The sequence below is a fragment of the Haliotis rubra genome, unplaced genomic scaffold (assembly GCF_003918875.1).
Source record: "Haliotis rubra isolate DU_JTF1 unplaced genomic scaffold, ASM391887v1 Scf1246, whole genome shotgun sequence".
In the NCBI taxonomy this organism is placed as follows: domain Eukaryota; kingdom Metazoa; phylum Mollusca; class Gastropoda; order Lepetellida; family Haliotidae; genus Haliotis; species Haliotis rubra.
In genome coordinates, this window is record NW_025765166.1 from 194397 (window position 1) to 213302 (window position 18906).

General features: G+C 41.0%; 2 protein-coding genes across 2 annotated transcripts; both read left to right on the plus strand.

Moving 5' to 3' along the window:
• The first annotated feature begins 8216 nt into the window (after window positions 1-8216).
• On the plus strand, window positions 8217-10078 carry LOC124266308. The gene is made up of 2 exons (XM_046701118.1): window positions 8217-9392; window positions 9998-10078. The coding sequence occupies exons 1-2, from the start codon at window positions 8253-8255 to the stop codon at window positions 10076-10078; spliced, it is 1221 nt and encodes a 406-aa protein (XP_046557074.1). The 5' UTR covers window positions 8217-8252.
• A 580-nt stretch (window positions 10079-10658) lies between these two features.
• LOC124266309 (serine/threonine-protein phosphatase 6 regulatory ankyrin repeat subunit C-like) lies at window positions 10659-18674 on the plus strand. The gene is made up of 2 exons (XM_046701119.1): window positions 10659-13318; window positions 18566-18674. The coding sequence occupies exons 1-2, from the start codon at window positions 10659-10661 to the stop codon at window positions 18672-18674; spliced, it is 2769 nt and encodes a 922-aa protein (XP_046557075.1).
• Window positions 18675-18906: the final 232 nt, after the last annotated feature.

Sequence of the window (18906 nt, forward strand, 5' to 3'; positions counted from 1 at the left end):
CTTTCACCATGGCCACTGCATGTACCGACTGCGGCGTATTGATAGACAATATGCATGATCTACAGCGACATATCAAAACATGGTGTCCAGCAAACACCAGTTTGAAATCCAAGAGGAAACGTCTTAGATATGATAGTGACGACAACAGTGAAGGCGAGGAACAACTTCCTGTACAGAAAGGAGGAGGTTCTGCTGGAAAACAATGTCGTGGGAAGCCTTCAAGCACTGACATGGAGGAGTGGCAAAATGTGGGTTTACAACGCATCTGGAATCGTGTGTACAACATCAACCATGACGTGATGAAACTCAAAAGGAAAAAGTACAGACAACAGGGTCGAACAGAAGATTGGATTGACAGAAAAATGAAACAGATATGGGGAAATGAATTGGCCAATAGCCTTAACAATGTCATAGAGTTCACTCAATACTTTAAACAGGCACCTCTATTTCAACCCAACCTAGACAGCCTGAGTGATATGGACCCTGGCACTGATCAATCTATCATCAAAAACAAGATAACCCGTTTCATGAAAACTATCCTGAAAGACATTCTGACTCGTATAGATATGCCCGAAGTAGAAAGTGACAGTGAATCTGTCATGGCTGCCGATGACGATACTGATGATGATGATGTGGGTCAGCAAGAATAAAATCCTTGTCTTGCGTTACAACCATTCAGTCGAGATTTTATCTTCCCATAATAATGACACAGAAGAATCTCTCACCAAGCCGACATAAAGGAAGGAAGAGATGTGGGCTTATCCACATATTAAAAACACAACCTGCCAAGAAGACAAAACAGTTTTCTCGAAATGACACCAACAGCTCCCTATCAAAGAAACACTTGGTCCTATACATCAGGAGAGCAGTCAAGTTGGGACCCCCAGGACACAAACATCTTTCTGTGGCATAAATGCCGCTAAACAATAGTCTTCTCTGTTTTATACTTGCTGTATCTGAGTTGTTTCATGTTTCATGTTAAGACTAAAACACAATACAAGCTTTAAAATCATTGAACCAAAAGATTGCTTCTTTTCTTGTGAAAAATCCCTTGAATCCTCCACTTGTGCAGAATGACACCTTATGTTGTTAATAAAAGGTCTGTTACAATGTTTGTTTCGTTGTTTTTTAATTCATGTTTCTATGGTGTCATACACATTGTAAAAATGTTTCAGCAATACTATTGTTCAAAACAATATGATCTTGAACAGGCTGTTCCAGCAATATCACGGCGGGGGAAACCAGAAATGGGCTTCATACATTGTACCCATGTGGGGATTCGAACCCGGGTCTTCGGCGTGACGAGCCAACGCTTTAACCACTAGGCTACCCCACCGCCCCGGAACCCCCGAATATATATATATATATATTGCTGACACCAGTGTAATTGTCTTTTCACAAGACTGCCCTGCTCTGGATCGGGTGATCAAGTAGTAGCATAACCTTATATGGAAAGGTCTGCTACGCCATGTTTTGGCTGAATGAAGAGTCTAAGTTAATATAGCATTAGTGTATTAGCATCTGTCATCACGTCTAACCTTGATGTCATGCACACATTGCGTGTGTATGAGTGTTCATGCACTTTACATAACTACCGAGAGGTAACAACAAAGGTTAAAGAAGCTTTGACCAAATAAGCAGAAAAACCTAAAGTATTTACCAATGAAACTATTCCTACAATACATCCAGGTGGTGTTGTTGAACACTAAACGATTACAGCGTAGATAATTTCATATTTTTGCAAAATGCTGTTCTTCGAATTCTGCTATCTACCTAAAATGCTCACAAACAGGTTGTTGACACACGGCATCTCTTTTCAATAGTGTCAAGTCGCAGCCGCTACACTAGTCAGTTGTGGCTCATGATCTATTATAACATCTCAACAATGACCACACAGTGAGCTTGTCACGTGAATACACATTCCTTTCTGTATCAGCACTTCCCTATTTGGAAATGACTACTACGTTTTTATACTATCCATTGTTTTGCTGTAATGAAGGCTGAGATGACTGAATGTATCAGCGCATGAGAACAATACACCCAACCATGACTTGGGAGACTTGTTACGTCATGCATATCTTTAGCTATTAATGACTGACTTACTGACTGAGTTTGGTTTTACGCCGCTTTTAGCAATATTCCAGCAACATCGCGGCGGGGGACACCAGAAATGGGCTTCACACATTGTACCCATGTGGGGATTCGAACCCGGGTCTTCGGCGTGACGAGCCAACGCTTTAACTACTAGGCTACCCCACCGCCCCTAACTATTAATGAGTTACATACATACTAAATAACCTTCCACAGAAAACACATGAAACTAAATCTGACCTCAGTTTAATATAAAGGTTGTAGTTGATGAAGTATCAATAAAATAGTTTGTGGCACAACTATTGCAATACAATGCAATAATCAGATAATAGTGTAACGAGGTCATATGGTATACTTTCTTATTTGTCTGCAAACAAAAAAGTTTGCAAATCTTGATCGTGACATTTTAAATAGAATGTGTGTACTGAAAATTCAAAGGAATTGTAAGTCATGATATAGTGTCATATAAATCGTGACATTTTCGGAATAGCGTCTACCATTAAACATTCAAAATAAAGTGGTAAGACATTGAAGATATACGTGATTTTATTTTATGTTGGTATAAAAATATCACAGGTACAGGTGAACGCACACATGAAAAAAAGTGTTATCAATTCAAGACCAGGAACGGTGTTTCTGCAAACCCTATGTTGTTCAGTTGAAGGTATGTAATTGAAACTTTGTACAAATTGTTAGAATTGATTGACTTATAAGTAACATTTCTCATCTATTGAGCATTTGATATTTCATTTCTTGCAGAGAATAGTCTTAATTTTGACCTGCTTGTATACTGCAGAATTATATTCATATGCAGACATGTACAATGAGCTAGAAAAGGTGAGCTGTATTTCATACATTCTGTTAACCCTTTACCTGCTGGAGTAGAGAAATACTCAGTTGACATTCAATACACATTCCAATCTCAGAGAGTTATGTTTGGTGCAGAATTCCGGAAATGACTTTGTTTTCTGGAAGCATGACCCATATCGAATCCATGTAAGTTGGCTGTGTAATGATATCTTGCAGGGTTTTGTAAATAATTAATCTTTGCCGCAGGTACCATTAACCTGCATTTTTACTAGTGAGTTTAAGCTTTTGATGGGTAGTATATCTTAGATTGAAAAAAGTGCAACCCGTTGGAGTGTAGCGCCAATACACAACTTTGAGGCGAGATGCATTAGTTTCGTCCCACTTTAACGTGGACGGTTGCGTTTGGGTGAATATTTTCAATTTCAGTAACTGACATTCCAGTCTGCGTGACACACCAGGCTAAGCCTTCCATTCATATTTACATATGTTTGTACTTCTTTTCAAACCATTTGATTTAAACAATATGTTATTTCCAAAGAAGCTATATGTACATGGTTTGAACGTTAATATTATATATAAAAGGAAATAGACTGCTGCACTTCTAGGTTGGAATTTTTGATGGAATATAACGTAAGAAGTCGACAGACTAGCTTACAAGTGTTAACAAATAAGATGTACTATTTAATGAACATATTATTTATGGTACCAAGAGCTTATTGAAAGCGGTTAGAATCAGCTATGAATTTATAGACATAAGCAACATTCCAACCATTTCAAATTTAATAGCAATGATTTCGATATATCAAATTTCCTTGGTTCCTAGTCATAACATTTCAATACACATTCCAGTCAGCATGAGTAATCTCATTATATAATGATGTCATGGAATAGGTTCAAAGGACAGCTCCTGGAATTTATGGAATGTGCTCCTGAAAGCTCCTTGAGTATGTAGGAGCGCTCCTAGAAAAATGCTATTGTTCTCGCTGGAATTTATGGAATGTGAATCCAGAAACTCCGTTGGTATGTAGGATTACTCCTTAAAAAATGCCTTTGATCTCCCTGGAATGCTATTGATCTCCTTAGGAATGCTCTTGTTCTCCTTAGGAATGCTTTGATGTCAGAAACTGATTACTTCTAAACAACATTGGCACAACATCAAGGAGATGATACTGTATTAACGAAGTTTTACCTCACAGGAATACCCCTCATGAGGACATAATGACAAATAAAACATCACCTGAGCACATCGCACGCACATGTATATGGACATGCACACGCACGCTGTAACTTTTAGCATGTGTTTCTGTCTTGGATGAAATCAGCGACACATGTCCCAGTTACAATCTGCAGGAAGTTCTCACATCCGTGCGTTATTCACCCCAAGCCTTCAATCTGTAACAAAGGATCTGTCAACATATTTGTCATCGCCAGTTGAAAGATCTGCACGTGGGATTTCACACGGCGTTGGCATACTTGATGTTTTTCTTCAGTTTCGTCATTTGAGGTAAGTTTAATAAGCTGTGTGTGTGTCTTTACAATTTTGTTTGTTCTGCTTGTTTTAGCGCATATGCATCTCCTGTGGAGGGGGGCGGTGGGGTAGCCTAGTAGTTAAAGCGTTGGCTCGTCACGCCGAAGACACGGATTCGAATCCCCACATAGGTACAATGTGTGAAGCCCATTTCTGATGGTCCCGCCGTGATGCTGCTGGAATATTGCTAAAAGCGGCGTAAAACCAAACTCAGTCAGTCAGTCCTGTGGAGGGGGGCGGTGGGGTAGCCTAGCGGTTAAAGCGTGGGCTCGTCACGCCGAGGACCCGGCTGCAAAACGCAAGCATCAATCCTCAAGCAGATGCTTTCTTCTTTCCCTAGTTTGCATTTCATCAGCTCCCCTTTGGACAGTGCAATAGAACTCTAAGGGATCTGCCATGTTTATATATATTGTATGAAGCTACACTTTCCAAATTGCGTGTGACGTTACAGCTTCACACCTGTAAAAATTGATGATATATCTTTGAGAAAGGAGAACATATAGGTGAGGTGAAAGTGGGTTTTACTTCGTGCTTGAGAATATTTCGCTCATATGACGACGTGCATGCATGTGTATGTGTATGTGCGGCAGCTTGTACTAGCCCAGACTGAAGCTGGTTTTATAGTGCTAGCCCACTGAGATACCATGCCGCAGTGAAGCATGAATACCCCACTCAGACACATTATACTGACTCCGAGCCGACCAGTCCTTGTTGTACCCATTAATGCCAAGCGCCAGGCACCGACCAACAAGTACCATATTTTAACCTCTGTTGGTATGACGCGGTCGGGGATCGAACCCGCGACCTTCCGCTCTCCGGGCGGACGCTCTAAGAGAACATATAGGATTCAATGTACATGAAAATAACACGTTCTAGTGCAAATTGTACTCAAATGAATTACCGACGGATGGGTGCACACCTACGCAGCATGTGTTAACTTAGGAAAACACCCAGCCAAACGTCCACATCCGCTCTAAGTTCTCATGTGTCTTAGCGACCATGTACGTGATAGCAACGGAACTGGAGAAGTGATCAGATGTTGTATTTCCGGCACGTTATCTTCTTCAAAACAATCATCTCATTTTGCATAGCACCAATGCGTAATACATACCACACTGAGTTTGTGTAATTAACAGATTTGTCACTGTGAAGGCATTCACAATGAAACAGAAACACTAAATGTAACGATTCTGCTTGTGTTCACTTCAGAGTATTGTACTGTGTTAATGTTCCTACCTTGAAGTTCAAGACAGAGTGCGACATGCGTTGGCAACTGAATATTTAATGATAAGAAAAAGGGAAAAGTGATAGATATTTTCACGTAACATGAGGAAAGAGTGCAAGTATGGTGGCCAAGGTGTGATCCTTTCATCACTAACCTAATAGTGCGTGCGTGGACGGTGTCTGTGTGCGTGTATGTGAGAATGTATGTACATACGTGCATGCGTGCGTGTGTGGGTGCCACTGAGGGAGTAGAGAGAGAGAGCGATGGACGGGAGAGAGTGCGTGCGTATATGTGTGTGTGCGTCCGTGTGTGTGTTGATTTAACTGAAATATTGCAAACTGTAGCGTTTACAATATTCACCCCATGACAAAATAAAATAAGCTAATAGTGATCGGTTTAGGAGAACTAGCAGGGGTGACAAAAAAACTAAACTAATAGTGAACGCTTTATGAGAACTAGCAGGGTTGACAAAATAAAACAAACTAATAGTGAACGGTTTAGGAAAACTAGCAAGGATGACAATAGCTATAACACATTAGCGTCCATGACTTCCAGATATGGTATTAAGATACGCGTGCGAATGTACAAAATGCATTGACGAATTTTCGTTTAAATGCATGAGGTGAGGTGACATGGGTTTAAAACAATTTTTTGCATTACTCGTACGGGATAATGCCGATTTCATAATGCAAGCACACTGAAATACCACTGCTCTCCAACAGGATCTCATCATTTCAAAGTCTCAACATGATCACATTTATGAAAGCTGTGCAAGTAGATGATGCCTTTCTTTCGCGCGTCAGTATGAGGGACATACTTTTCAAACAAACTGTTGTATTCGTTTCATAAACTTCAAGCAGAGTCTTGGAGTGAGAGTGGGGAGATAATCAGAGGGAAAACAATGAAAACAGGCAAATCCGTTGAAAAAAAGTAATGAATTGAATATTCTTATTTCACCAAATAGCCTGACACAGACGCATTCAGGCATTAAATTACTTCTTTATAGTACCATGTTGCTTTTGTAATTTTATACATTTTCAGTATTTATTAACATCTTCAAGGAAGGATTGAAACATTTTAGGCATCGATCATTTTATAGCAACACCTGCATACTAGGTCCTGGTTGGAAGCTTGCAAGAAAGAAGCATTAACTATTTCACACAGCAAACTAGCACACCTTATACACCATAAACTCTGCTTGGTACTTAAACCAAGCATGAACTTAAATCTATTCATGAAAAGTAGTACATGGTTGTATTTCCTGTACCGTCACATATAGGTGAATACTCAACTATTCAACTGTTGACGTTAATTGATACAGTATAGTTTTCGTTGACAGCTGAGAGTACAATTCTACGGTTCAAGAGAAGCAAGGAGGATTGACAATGGCCGTGCACGGTTGTGTTGGTGAGAGAGTGTTATACTTCAAGTTCATACAGTTTATATCTAACGTGTTATCTATTTCTGAATTTGGAAAACTGATAACATTCAGTTTTAGCCCTAATTATATTAAATCGATTCGTTGATCAGGTGAATTTCGAATGAAGAATATCAGTAAACTTAAGGATAGGATGTCAGATATGTCTAGTGTTTCGGTTCGTCAAGAGGACAGGTCAAGGTATACGTGAGTGCGACACTGGCTCTCCTAGGTATGGAACTGACTATGAATAATCATGTTATTATCAAACCTTTGATTCGGCTATAGATCACCATATCCTGGCTCGTCAAAGGGCAGCAACCTGTCTTTATTACATAATTAATCACATTTCAGCTATGGTTTGGCATGAAAATAGTGAATTTAAGTTCACTGACATGAAACTGTCAACAGCATAGCATTTGGGAATATCAAAAAACGGCAAACATTTAACTCTTAAATATGTTTTAGTCACATGGGCGTAGTACAGTCTCCACCTGGGTACCAGGAAAATATTAACATGTTATCTTTTTTTTCAGACAGACGCTTTGTCAACATTTGTGGTGAGGCAAAACATTAATTTTACAAATTGCTTTGGAGTGCATGTGCGCCGGAGATATCGTGACTTGTGTTGATTGCCTCACATATATACGTAAAGACATCAAACGATTGCATGAAGTGACAACTTATCTTCCGCAGAAAGACTAAAGATATTTTCATCAAATAATGCATACATATATAAAATTTCACTGTAGCTAAGATATCATTTGTCGCTAAAGATGTAATACAGTAATCAAAGCTAATGCGACAGTCCGCGAATACCTTAACAAAACTGACATGTCATATGTTGCTAGCATATAAAACCTTGGGCTAACGCTCAGTCTATGAATCTACATACTTTTGAGAATAACAAATAAGCCAATTTAAAGTTAAAAGGAGCCCCAATGATATTGACAATTTAGAACCTCAGGAAATCAAAACTTGCTTTACTTAGATATTTAGTATTATGGAGGGCTAGGTAGAAGGAAAATAATGTGGCTCAGAGGGTCTCCCTCTCTGAATACATGAAACATGAAAACAGATATCCTATCTGGTAATAAGATAATTGTTTCTGAATGTAACGTCGTCTCTGTTATATTGCAGAATCGACCAAAGCGTTAATAGATCATGACCATTCAGAATACATGTCCACTTACTTTGAAAGGTCATCACTGAGACTGTTAAAACAACACAACATCATCTTTATCAAAGGGAGATCTGGTTCTGGTAAGTCGAGACTGGGATTGAGACTCCTGTCAGAGGTAGCCAAGGAGGAAGGACGAACTCCACTGATAATAACATCAGCCAAAGAATGGAAGTTAATATCACAGAGAAGGGGACAGCTTAAATGCAAATATATTATAATGGTCGACAACATTTTTGGTTCGAGCAACTTTGTCGAATCGACTGCAGACGAATGGTCAAGATTATTCAATGTAATATGGCCCTCTGTAGAAGCTGGTCATGTTTATCTGATAATAACATCGAGACCGGAAATCAGTGCTCAGTGTGAGAGACAACTGCAGAGTAATCGTTTAATGAAGAATATGTCCCATGTGACAATTGATGATGGACAGTATTCTCTTCGACCAAATGAAAAAATGAGGATGCTGAAGATCATGTGTCAAAACAAAACCAACTTCACGGAGAAAGAAATGGAACTGGTGGCTCGTTCAGGGTCAAGTATTGGCTTTCCTCAGTGTTGTAAATATTTTGCTGGGAGCAAGCAGGCACAGAGTAAAGGAGTTCAGTTCTTCCTGAAGCCACATGATTACATCTTGGAGGAGGTAGACAGGTTACAGGAGAGTGATGGGCTTGGTTACTGTGCTCTGTTGCTGGTGCTGCTGAGAGGAGGATGTCTACAAACACAGGATCTACTCACACGGCATGGTACAGAGGAATTCCAAGAATCCCTGCAGATTGTGAAGGAGATCTGTTCCGGTTTACCTTCTTATCACAGTTTGGCCAACATCAGACACAAAGCTGAATCCTTCTGTGGTATATATTTGGAACACAGTGAAAACGGATTTGTGTTTCAACATCAATCCATCTTTGATTCTGTCTTCATCAGTCTGTCTAAGAAGTATCCAGACATTTGTATCAGAAAGTGCTCTGTGTCAATGCTTGTTGAACTTGTCAAAACAAAACAAAATGATTGCGATAATGATTTGGCGATACATCTAAAGGAAGAAAACTATGGAATGCTAGCTGATCGAATTACAGATATACTACTAACACCTGGGCTGTCAATACAAATCGTCGACCACCCTTCCCTTAAAGATGAAGTATTCATTCAGCATTTGATCCATAAGTGGATACATGAGAACAAAACTTTCAGCATTTTGAAACAGACATTAAACAATAAGGTACAGGCTTTCTACACTGCCTTGTCACATGGAATCGAACAAAAAGAAATAATTACGGTAGAATATCTTCTTTCTTATGTTGTACTGAAACAGTTGAAATTTCTGACAGAAAAAATATTTGCATTGGGGCTTGACCATTTTGAAAGAGACATTTTGCAGGAGTGTTTACCTTGTGCAATCTTTGTGAACAACAGTGTCCTCGTCAGGTCTCTCTTTGATTATGGCCTGAGGCCAAATGCAGCTTGTTTCAGAGCTCTCTGCATGTCAAGGGACATGGACAAAGACATTTCTTATACAGTGTGTAGCTTTGTCCTGATGCCAAGAAAAGACGAATCACAGTTTGAGGATAAGTTCACATGGGACACAATACCCAATATAGACATATTTTTAAAACTGGCTGTTCTAAATGGAAATGCATTTATTGTGGATTTCGTTGTTAAACATTTGAAGGACCAGGACAGACGTCAGACAGAGTTCAAACACTGTTTAGTGCAATTATTTAAAGAACTGAGTGTTGGTTATAGATCATCTGTACATCAGCCATACAACATGGAGCACATAAGCGAGATAATCACCACACTCCTGAATACTGGGTGCAATGTTGACTTTGGGCACATGACATTGTTAGCAGCGACTCATTTATCCACTGCAGCTCTCAAAATCCTTACGGTTCGTGGGGTGAACGTAATCAACATACGTGTCCAAAAGGTTGACCCATATAGTTGTGAGGAGTACTATCCCACTGCTCTACAGCAAGCAGCTGCTTATGGTGTAGATGCATGCCTGCTTGAGTTGTTGGAACTGGTGGGAGACAGTCACCAAGAGATACTTAACATTAGTACATCCCTACTTTTCATTGCCGTTAAGCATGGTAATGTTGGATGTGCCAATATTCTGCTGAACAGAGGAGTTCCAGTAAATGTCCAAGATGGGGAAGGCAATACACCATTACATCTGGCTGTGTGGTATAATCAGTTAGAGTGTGCGAAGTTGCTGATTGGAAAGCATGCACCTGTAAATATTTCAAACTTCCGGGGATGCATTCCAATGCTATGGGTGAAGCATCTGTGCCGTCCACACATAGACATAGTGCGAGTGTTAGTACAGGCAGGTAGTGATATCGAAGGTGTAGATATAGACAACAAGACAATCCTTTACAAAGCAGCTGAATTTGGTGACCTAGCAATGGTTAAGTTTCTGCTAAAGAATGGCGCTGATGTCAATGTTGATGTTGATGCAAGTAAATCAAGAGGTATTGCAAGGAATCATGAACATCAAATCTGCAAACGTGCCATTCTTGTTGCTTGTAGGAATGCCGATATTGACGTGGTGAAATGTCTGCACGAATGGGGTGCTTCCCTTGACATCACAGATGTCACCGGTAAGACAGTGCTTCACAAGGCAGCAAGATCGTCGACTGACACTATTGACAAACTCAGATATCTTCTGGATATCAGAAAGGACCTTTTACAAATTGTGGACAGTCGGGGAAGAACAGCTGCATCTGCAGCAGTACTGTCTTCTATTGCGACTGGAGACGGTGAGCCTCTGTCTTTTTTGCTTGAACGAGGACTGGCTGTGAATCAAGCAGACAGAGATGGATATGAATATAACCTGTTGCTTTCCGTAGTTCATAATACATACTTGTGTTTCCGTCATGCACTCATTTTAGAAAACATTACTAAAATGCTATTGGATAAAGGTGTCGACCCGAATGTTCAAGAAGCAAATGGCAAAACGGTTTTGCACTATGCAGTGGAGAAACACACTGGGCTATTGAACACTTTGTTGCAAGCAGGTGCTGATCCAAATATTAAAGACAAGGACGGGAAGACTGCTTTACACTACACTGTTGAAGAACGATGTAGTGACAATGTTAAATTGCTACTTAATGCAGGAAGTGATCCATGTCTTCAGGATGCTATGGGTAAAACAGCTCTACACTGTGCAACTGAAAGAGGAAGGACTGACATTGTGAAGCTATTGCTGGACACACCCATTGATCTGCATGTTCAAGATGTAAGGGGCAAAACTGCCCTTCACTATGCATCTGAAATCACAACTGATATTCTGAAACTACTATTAGATGCGGGAGCTGATCCTTGTATTCAAGATGGGCTTAGAAAAAGTGCATTGTTAAATGCAGTCGTGATTAACAATCATGCTGGTGTTAAGTTACTTCTGGAGAGAGGAGCTGATCCTTGTTTAAGGGACCAACGTGGCGTAACTCCGCTCCATCGTGCATCATGGCACAATGATGGGGAATGTCTGAACCTTCTTTTGGCACACAGTGTTGATCTGCATGTGCAGGATGAGGAAGACAGGACATTACATCATTATGCTGCTGAAAGTTTAAACGCTAATAACCTAAAGCTTCTCCTACAGAAAGGTCTCACTGCATTCTCAAGAGACAGATTTGGCCAAACACCTCTGCACTGTGCAGCCAAATGTGAAGACGTTGATAGTATAAAATTTTTAGCTGAGGCAGATGCTGACATCTCTGGGCAAGATTGTGACGGAAAGACAGCACTGCATTATGTATCAGAAGTGAATTGCTATGAAGGTGTTCAACTTCTTTTAAAGGAATTGGCAGATCCAAATGTAACAGATCACGAGTGCAAGACTCCACTACATTTTGCTGCAGGACATCATTTCAGCAGTGCAACTACCACGCTTCTCTTAAAGGCAGGCTGCGACCCACATCAACAAGACCATCTTGGAAAAACACCCCTTCATTATGCCGCTGGGTTCAGTGACAGTACTGCCGTACTTTTGGAGAATGATGCGAAACTAGGTGTGACAGATGGACTTGGTAGGACTGCTCTTCACTATGCATCAGAGAACAGCAACGCTAAACATGTGAAGCTCATGCTGCATAATGGGGCTGATCCATGTGCCAAGGACAAATTTGGCAAAACAGCTCTTCACTATGCCTCTCATGCAGATTACAAAGTTTGGAGTGACCGCCCTAATTATGCAGATGAGACAAGAAGGGAAAGTGTTCAACTTCTCTTGGAGAAAGGAAGTAACCCTGGCATACGAGATGAAGATGGAAAGACTGCTCTTCACTATTTAGCAGAGAAGCAAGGCTGTGAATGTATAACTCTAGCATTGGCCAAAGGTGCTGACCCATGCAAGCAAGACAAACAAGGCAAAACAGCTCTGCATTACGCTTCACAACTACCCAATAGTGAGTCTGTGCAGCTGCTATTGGAAACAGGTGCTGATGTATCAATAAGGGACGAACATGGCAAAACAGCTCTTCATGACGCAGCAGAACATGGAAATCTGAAAACCGTATCATTACTCCTGAATCAAGGAGCTGATCAATGTGCCCAAGATGAGCAAGGGATGTCACCTCTCCAGTATGCAGTGACACAAATAGACTGTGTTGTTGCTAAACTTCTCCTTGACCACGGCTCTGATGTGAATTTAATAAGTTTTTGCGGGGCGACAACTCTCCACTATGCAGCAGAAAAAGGATGTTCAGCCAGTATTAAGCTGTTGTTACAGAGAGGCGCCAATCTTAATAAACTAGATGGGCAAGGCAGGATCGCACTACATTATGCAGCACTTGCGACTAGAGATTGGTGTACTGATAATGTAGAGACGCTCTTACGCTTAGGTGCTGATCCATCTGCTCAAGACAAAGAGGGAAGGACGGCTCTTCATTACGCGGCTCAAAGTGAAAATCATAGAGCTGTGATACAGATTTTAAAGAAATCTGACGTCGCAGGGATAAAAGACCAAGAGGGAAAGCTAGCTCTTGACTTCGCGAAAGAAACTGGTAATACAGACATTGCGAAACTGCTCAAAGAACCAGCTATAGGTACTAGCTCTGCAAGGTGATTGTAGTGATCCTCACGTTCAGAAATGGCTTGAGGACTTTTTAAAATTGGGAACACCAGTGCTGTGCATATAACATTGTAGATGACAATGTCATGTATATGCTCATCCTGAAATAGTAAGACAGATACTGAAACAGAGCTTAAATCTTCTGCCTCAATGGTGTTTTTGCAAAATTTGTAGAAAGTGTCAAAGGGCTATCATGCTTGTAGGGTATCAGCCATTAGTCAGTATTGATCAACGTGTGCAGTCTGTTTACTAACTGGAATATTGTTCAGAACTGATTTCTCTCAGTAAATCAAAGACACGTTCTCAATGAGTATTGAGTGACTTATTGTTTCTGCGTCTGTCGCCTGTCACACCAAAACCGCCTTGAGCAAACATGACCTTATCAATTCCCGATTCATCAGTACGGAGGCTTACTCCACAATGGTGCCATAGATTGACTGTAGTGGCCAAACTATGCTGCTGGTTATTACATACTGGTACCATGGATGCACTTCCCTGACAAATATTACTCAATGAATGTGTAAACCACAGTGGCGACTTTTACCCAATGATAACTCTGAAACAAGGTGCGACCATGTTTGCACTCTCCTTCCACAAACCGTGTGGTTGGGACTACTATTATACACTGATGCCTTGAATGCTCTGTGCTGTGGATTATTTCTCAATGGATCCTTGGGTACACTATAGTGGCGATGTTTACCCGGTGACAATAGCATGTGATCATTTTTGTACACTTGTTCCATATACGGTGTGCTGGTGACAATTGTTATATACTGACGTCTTGGATGCACTGTCTTGACAATTATTACAAAATAATACCTCGGGTAGGATTTCACGTGATTTAACGCTGACATTTGACACGTTGGGAACAAACATGACACATTACTACATTTCAAGAAGTTTCAAGAAGTTTTATGGTAGACATGTGAAGGAAATGTACATATTTTGACTTATACCATACGTTCCCGAATTATTTCAGGCGAACAAATAACTAGATTTATGCTAATGATGGGTGTCACCGGTGGGGCAAGATACGCTCACCTTTTCACGAACACCTGGTATCATTACCTTTCATAGTGATTCATGAACAAATGCTCTGTTATCATATCACATGGTGACAATCACTGGATTGTCTGGTCAGACTTGATTTGTTTACAAAACATCATACAGCTGTAATACTGCTGAAACAAATATACTCCCCCAAAAAAGAAACGCATATAGGAATTTCAACTGTATTTTCATGTTTATTTTGAAACATCTTGTAGGCTTTATGAGTCAATGAAATATAGCGAATGGAGACGTGTGGTGGCGCTGAAGTCAATACCTCGTGTGACCACCTCGGGCATCCAGAACTGCACGGCATCGAACGAATAAGTCTCAGAATCTCGTGTTGCCCAATCACAGCCCACTCTGCCTGTAGTGCCTGTGCAAGTTGCTGAAGTGTCTGGGGCTGAGGGTTACGGCGTCGCACCCGTCTGTCCAGGGCATCCCACAGATGTTCGATCGGGTTTAAGTCCGGTGATCTTGAGGGCCAGGGGAGCACATTGATGTTGTGGTTCTGGAGGAAGTCTCTAGTGTGACGTGCTGTGTGGGACTGGCATTGTCCTGTTGAAACAACTCCCTCTGGCGATCAATGATTTGAAGGAGGTGTGGTCGTAGGATTTCGTCACAGTACCGTTGAGCTGTCAGGTTGCCCTGGATCATCACCAGATCACTTCTCCTACGGCAGGTGATCGCTCCCCACATCATAACACTGCCCCGGCCGAATCTGTCCACCTGGGGAACGCAAGCGTCGGTGAAACGTTCACGTCGACGTCTGTACACCCGCATTTTTCCATCGCGTCGTTCCAATAGAAATTGTGATTCATCACTGAACCAGATTCTACGCCAAATCGGTAGGTTCCAGGCCTAAACGTTGGTGCACCATTGAACTCGATGTCGACGATGTTGTTGTCCAAGCACAGGGCCAGAATAAGGTCTTCTGGCACGTGAACCAGCATCTCTCAACCTTTTCCTGACGCTTTGTGCAGAAAGCCTCTTCAATCCGGGTATTTGTGGAGCGGTACTGGTCGCCGTAGCTGTTTGATGACGCAGGTGACGTACCCGGATGTAGCGATCCTGGCTCGAGGTCGCCCACTACGAGGGGTATCTGCATACTGCCGGCGATATCTCTCCCAGAGCCATGAAATGGTGGTTTGGTGAAGATTCATGCGTCAGGCAACTGCACGTTGAGACTGGCCAGCTTCAAGCAAACCAATGGCGATATGACGGCTGACTTCACATAGACGTGGCATTTTGCGTTCGTCAACAATATTCCAAATACAGTGAATAATCGACAGACAGCGATCAACCTTTTATACCCATCATTGAGACTATCTGATCCCCAACTTGCACGTGCATTGCATGTGAATTGTGTATTATGTGACACTACACGCCGAAATTGAAAACAATGCTGTTAAATAAGGGTATTTTACGGATGGTGCGTTTTGTTGTGATGTTTCAAAACATAAACACCATAGGACTCATAAACAGAGCAAAACCTTTGTAAAATGAATCACGTTTTAATTCATTGCTACATGAACTTGCTATTTTCATGATGCGTTTCTTTTTTTTGGAGAGTATATATATCATGTCACGACTCCAGACCCTATCAGTTGCATAGGCTAAAGTGAGTGAGTGAGTTACAGTTTATAGTCACAGTGGCAGTATTTCAGCCATATCGTGACTTAAAATAATTATAACGTCGTGATAATTGCGCAACTTTTATAAAGACTGTCGACGAAGGACAGTAAAACCAACAAGTATAGCACAGTAACAAGAAATAAAACTCGCACATCTCTCTACAATAGGATTTGAAATAAGGACAAGGCCATATAAAAGTGTCTGAGGATCGCCAACAACTGAAGGTAGATCACCGCTTTATGGACCATGCGACATACGTTAAAGGAACAGAATACCCACAGAATATTGTGTCACTTAAATATACTAATTGGTGGATTTTGACTGGTAAATCGGAGCAATATGTTCACTGAGACATGCGCCTGCCTGCAATGGAATGGTTTACCTATAGATATTTACGAGTTCACAAAAATACAGATAGAGCTACGGTTTGCCTTTAGTAGCTTAACAAATTACAATATACAAATTAAGCAATGGTTTTACCAGAGGAAACAATCGCACTAACATGTGTGCCGGCGATGCAATTGTCTGTCTGTAGAAGCAAGTCAAATCACACATAAGTCAATGTGGCAACTTGTGAAGCAACGGTGTACATGTAGAAACACTCCCCCTCAGATCTGCAGCTGTGAAGAAATGGCGGGTGAGTGAATAAGTAAGGTGTCACGCCGCTTTCAGCAATATTCCGGCAATCACGGCGGGGGACATCATAAAAGTGGGCTTCACACATTGCACCCATGTGGGGAATCGAACCCGGGTCTTCGGCTTGACGAGCTAACGCTTTACCCACTAGACTGCCCAACCGACCCATGAGGGGATGTCGTCACTTCTGGAGACATTGTTATCACACCTACCGGTGATCATTGGCGTATCTATGGTGTGTCACTGACGCGCTTGGATTCATAGAGGAATCATGGGAAACAAGGTATGTCTGTGGACATCCGCTACACGTGTTGTAGTGAACCAGGGATGTACCCGCACTTTTGTTTCTATCGCTATCTCACTTTCTATCCATGTAGCAGTTGTCTTGTAACCTGATTCCATCTGTAGTGATGGATATGAGCTATCAAGCAGCTGTACTCATTTAGTTTCTGTTTGTTGATGGTCCCGAGATGACATATTGTAACCTGAATCCACCTGTAGTGATGGATATGAGCTATCAAGCATCTGCGTGAAGTGTGTCTAAGAAATAAAGAGAACAATCTTTTACATACATGTTCCAGATCCCTCCACATAAAGAATCAGAAGGACAGAAACAACTAGAGTATCACATATTCTTACAACTAGTTTGTGAGCATGTAAAAAACATAACTATCAATTGTCGAACACTGTATATGAAGGGGCTAGAGGTGGCTAGCAACCAAAGTTAGGCCAGGAGTTACTTGGGACCGTGGGGACTTACAATGCTTCTGCCTCCTGCACGGTTCCCCACCATCACTTCAGCTACTAGCGATTGTAGGAAATGGTAACATATCTCTAGAATATACATATAGGTTCCGAATAAATCGGTGATGGACTAGAATATTCTTTGAATGATAATGACTTTGTCATGACGTCACAATGCAGTTGTATACAAACAAAATCTTTTTAACTGTAATCACTTCTCCCTGAAGATAAAAGTTAAACATGTTGGAGAAGATCCGTGTCGTGTGATTATTTCAGAAACTTCTTCTCATATATGTACTACTGTACGCTCGGTATTCCCATCACTTTCTTTATATAAATAAATATATATATATATATATATATATATATATATACACACACACACACACACACACACACATATATATATATATATATATATATATACACACACCTATTGTAAACGCAAGATTGGATGTTTCATTATTCCATAAAATGTGCTAACAGTGTTTAAAGTTTAAGAGGCGGTGGGGTAGCCTAATGGTTAAAGCGTTGGCTCGTCACGCCGAAGACCCGGGTTCGAATCCCCACATGGGCACAAAGTGTGAAGCCCATTTCTGGTGTCCCCCGCCGTGATGTTGCTGGAATATTGCTAAAAGCGGCGTAAAACCAAACTCAGTCAGGCAGTCAGTTTAAAGTTTAAACTTAAGTTTACTAAAATTTCACATTCAAATACTGTATTTCAACTCTTTGGTTAAGGCTGTGGATTTGTGATCCAAAGGTTGCAGGTTCAAACGCCAACTAAACTTTTGTAACTAAGATACATAGCGTATTTAAATTAGCCTCATGTCTAGCATTTGTTTATCACATGACTTCTCAAAAGCATCCACATCAGTCTGTACCTGACCACCATGCTGGAAGGTTGCTTCACTGTCTGCGAACCACTGCATGTCAAGAAACAAATGTAAGCTACTTTCAACTCATAGCATTTCTAACTTTTTTGCATTACTATCATTTGGTAATATTGGTAAACAATTTTGATAACAGTTCAACGAAATGTTGTTCAAGTGTTCAGTCATCCATATGTCCTTGTGCAATTTCAATATGCATTGTAGAGTTTATTAATGCCAAAAGTAAATAAGTTTAAAGTGCATTAATGAGCAAAGATTATGGAATTGTTTGTGCTTATATTGTAGTTTTTTAACCTCATCAGAGCTCATCAGTTTTTATCGACGCTCATCAGTTGTAAACCGTTCTCAGCCTGATTCGCTGTACGAGCGTTCACCAGTCTATGTCAACGTTTGAAGGATATCATGTTCATGTTTCAAGGATAAATTGTAACCAGACACAGTTATAATAAACTCTGATGCCAGTATCCAGAATGTTGGGCCAGGTCGGGGAAATGGAGTCACTGCCCAACGTTGTATCGATCAGAGCCTCCGACGACAGGTTGTACATTTTTTCGGCCGACACCAGCAACACATTTTCCAGCAAGACAATGCCAGGCCCAACACTGCTAGAATCACTCAGGCAGTTT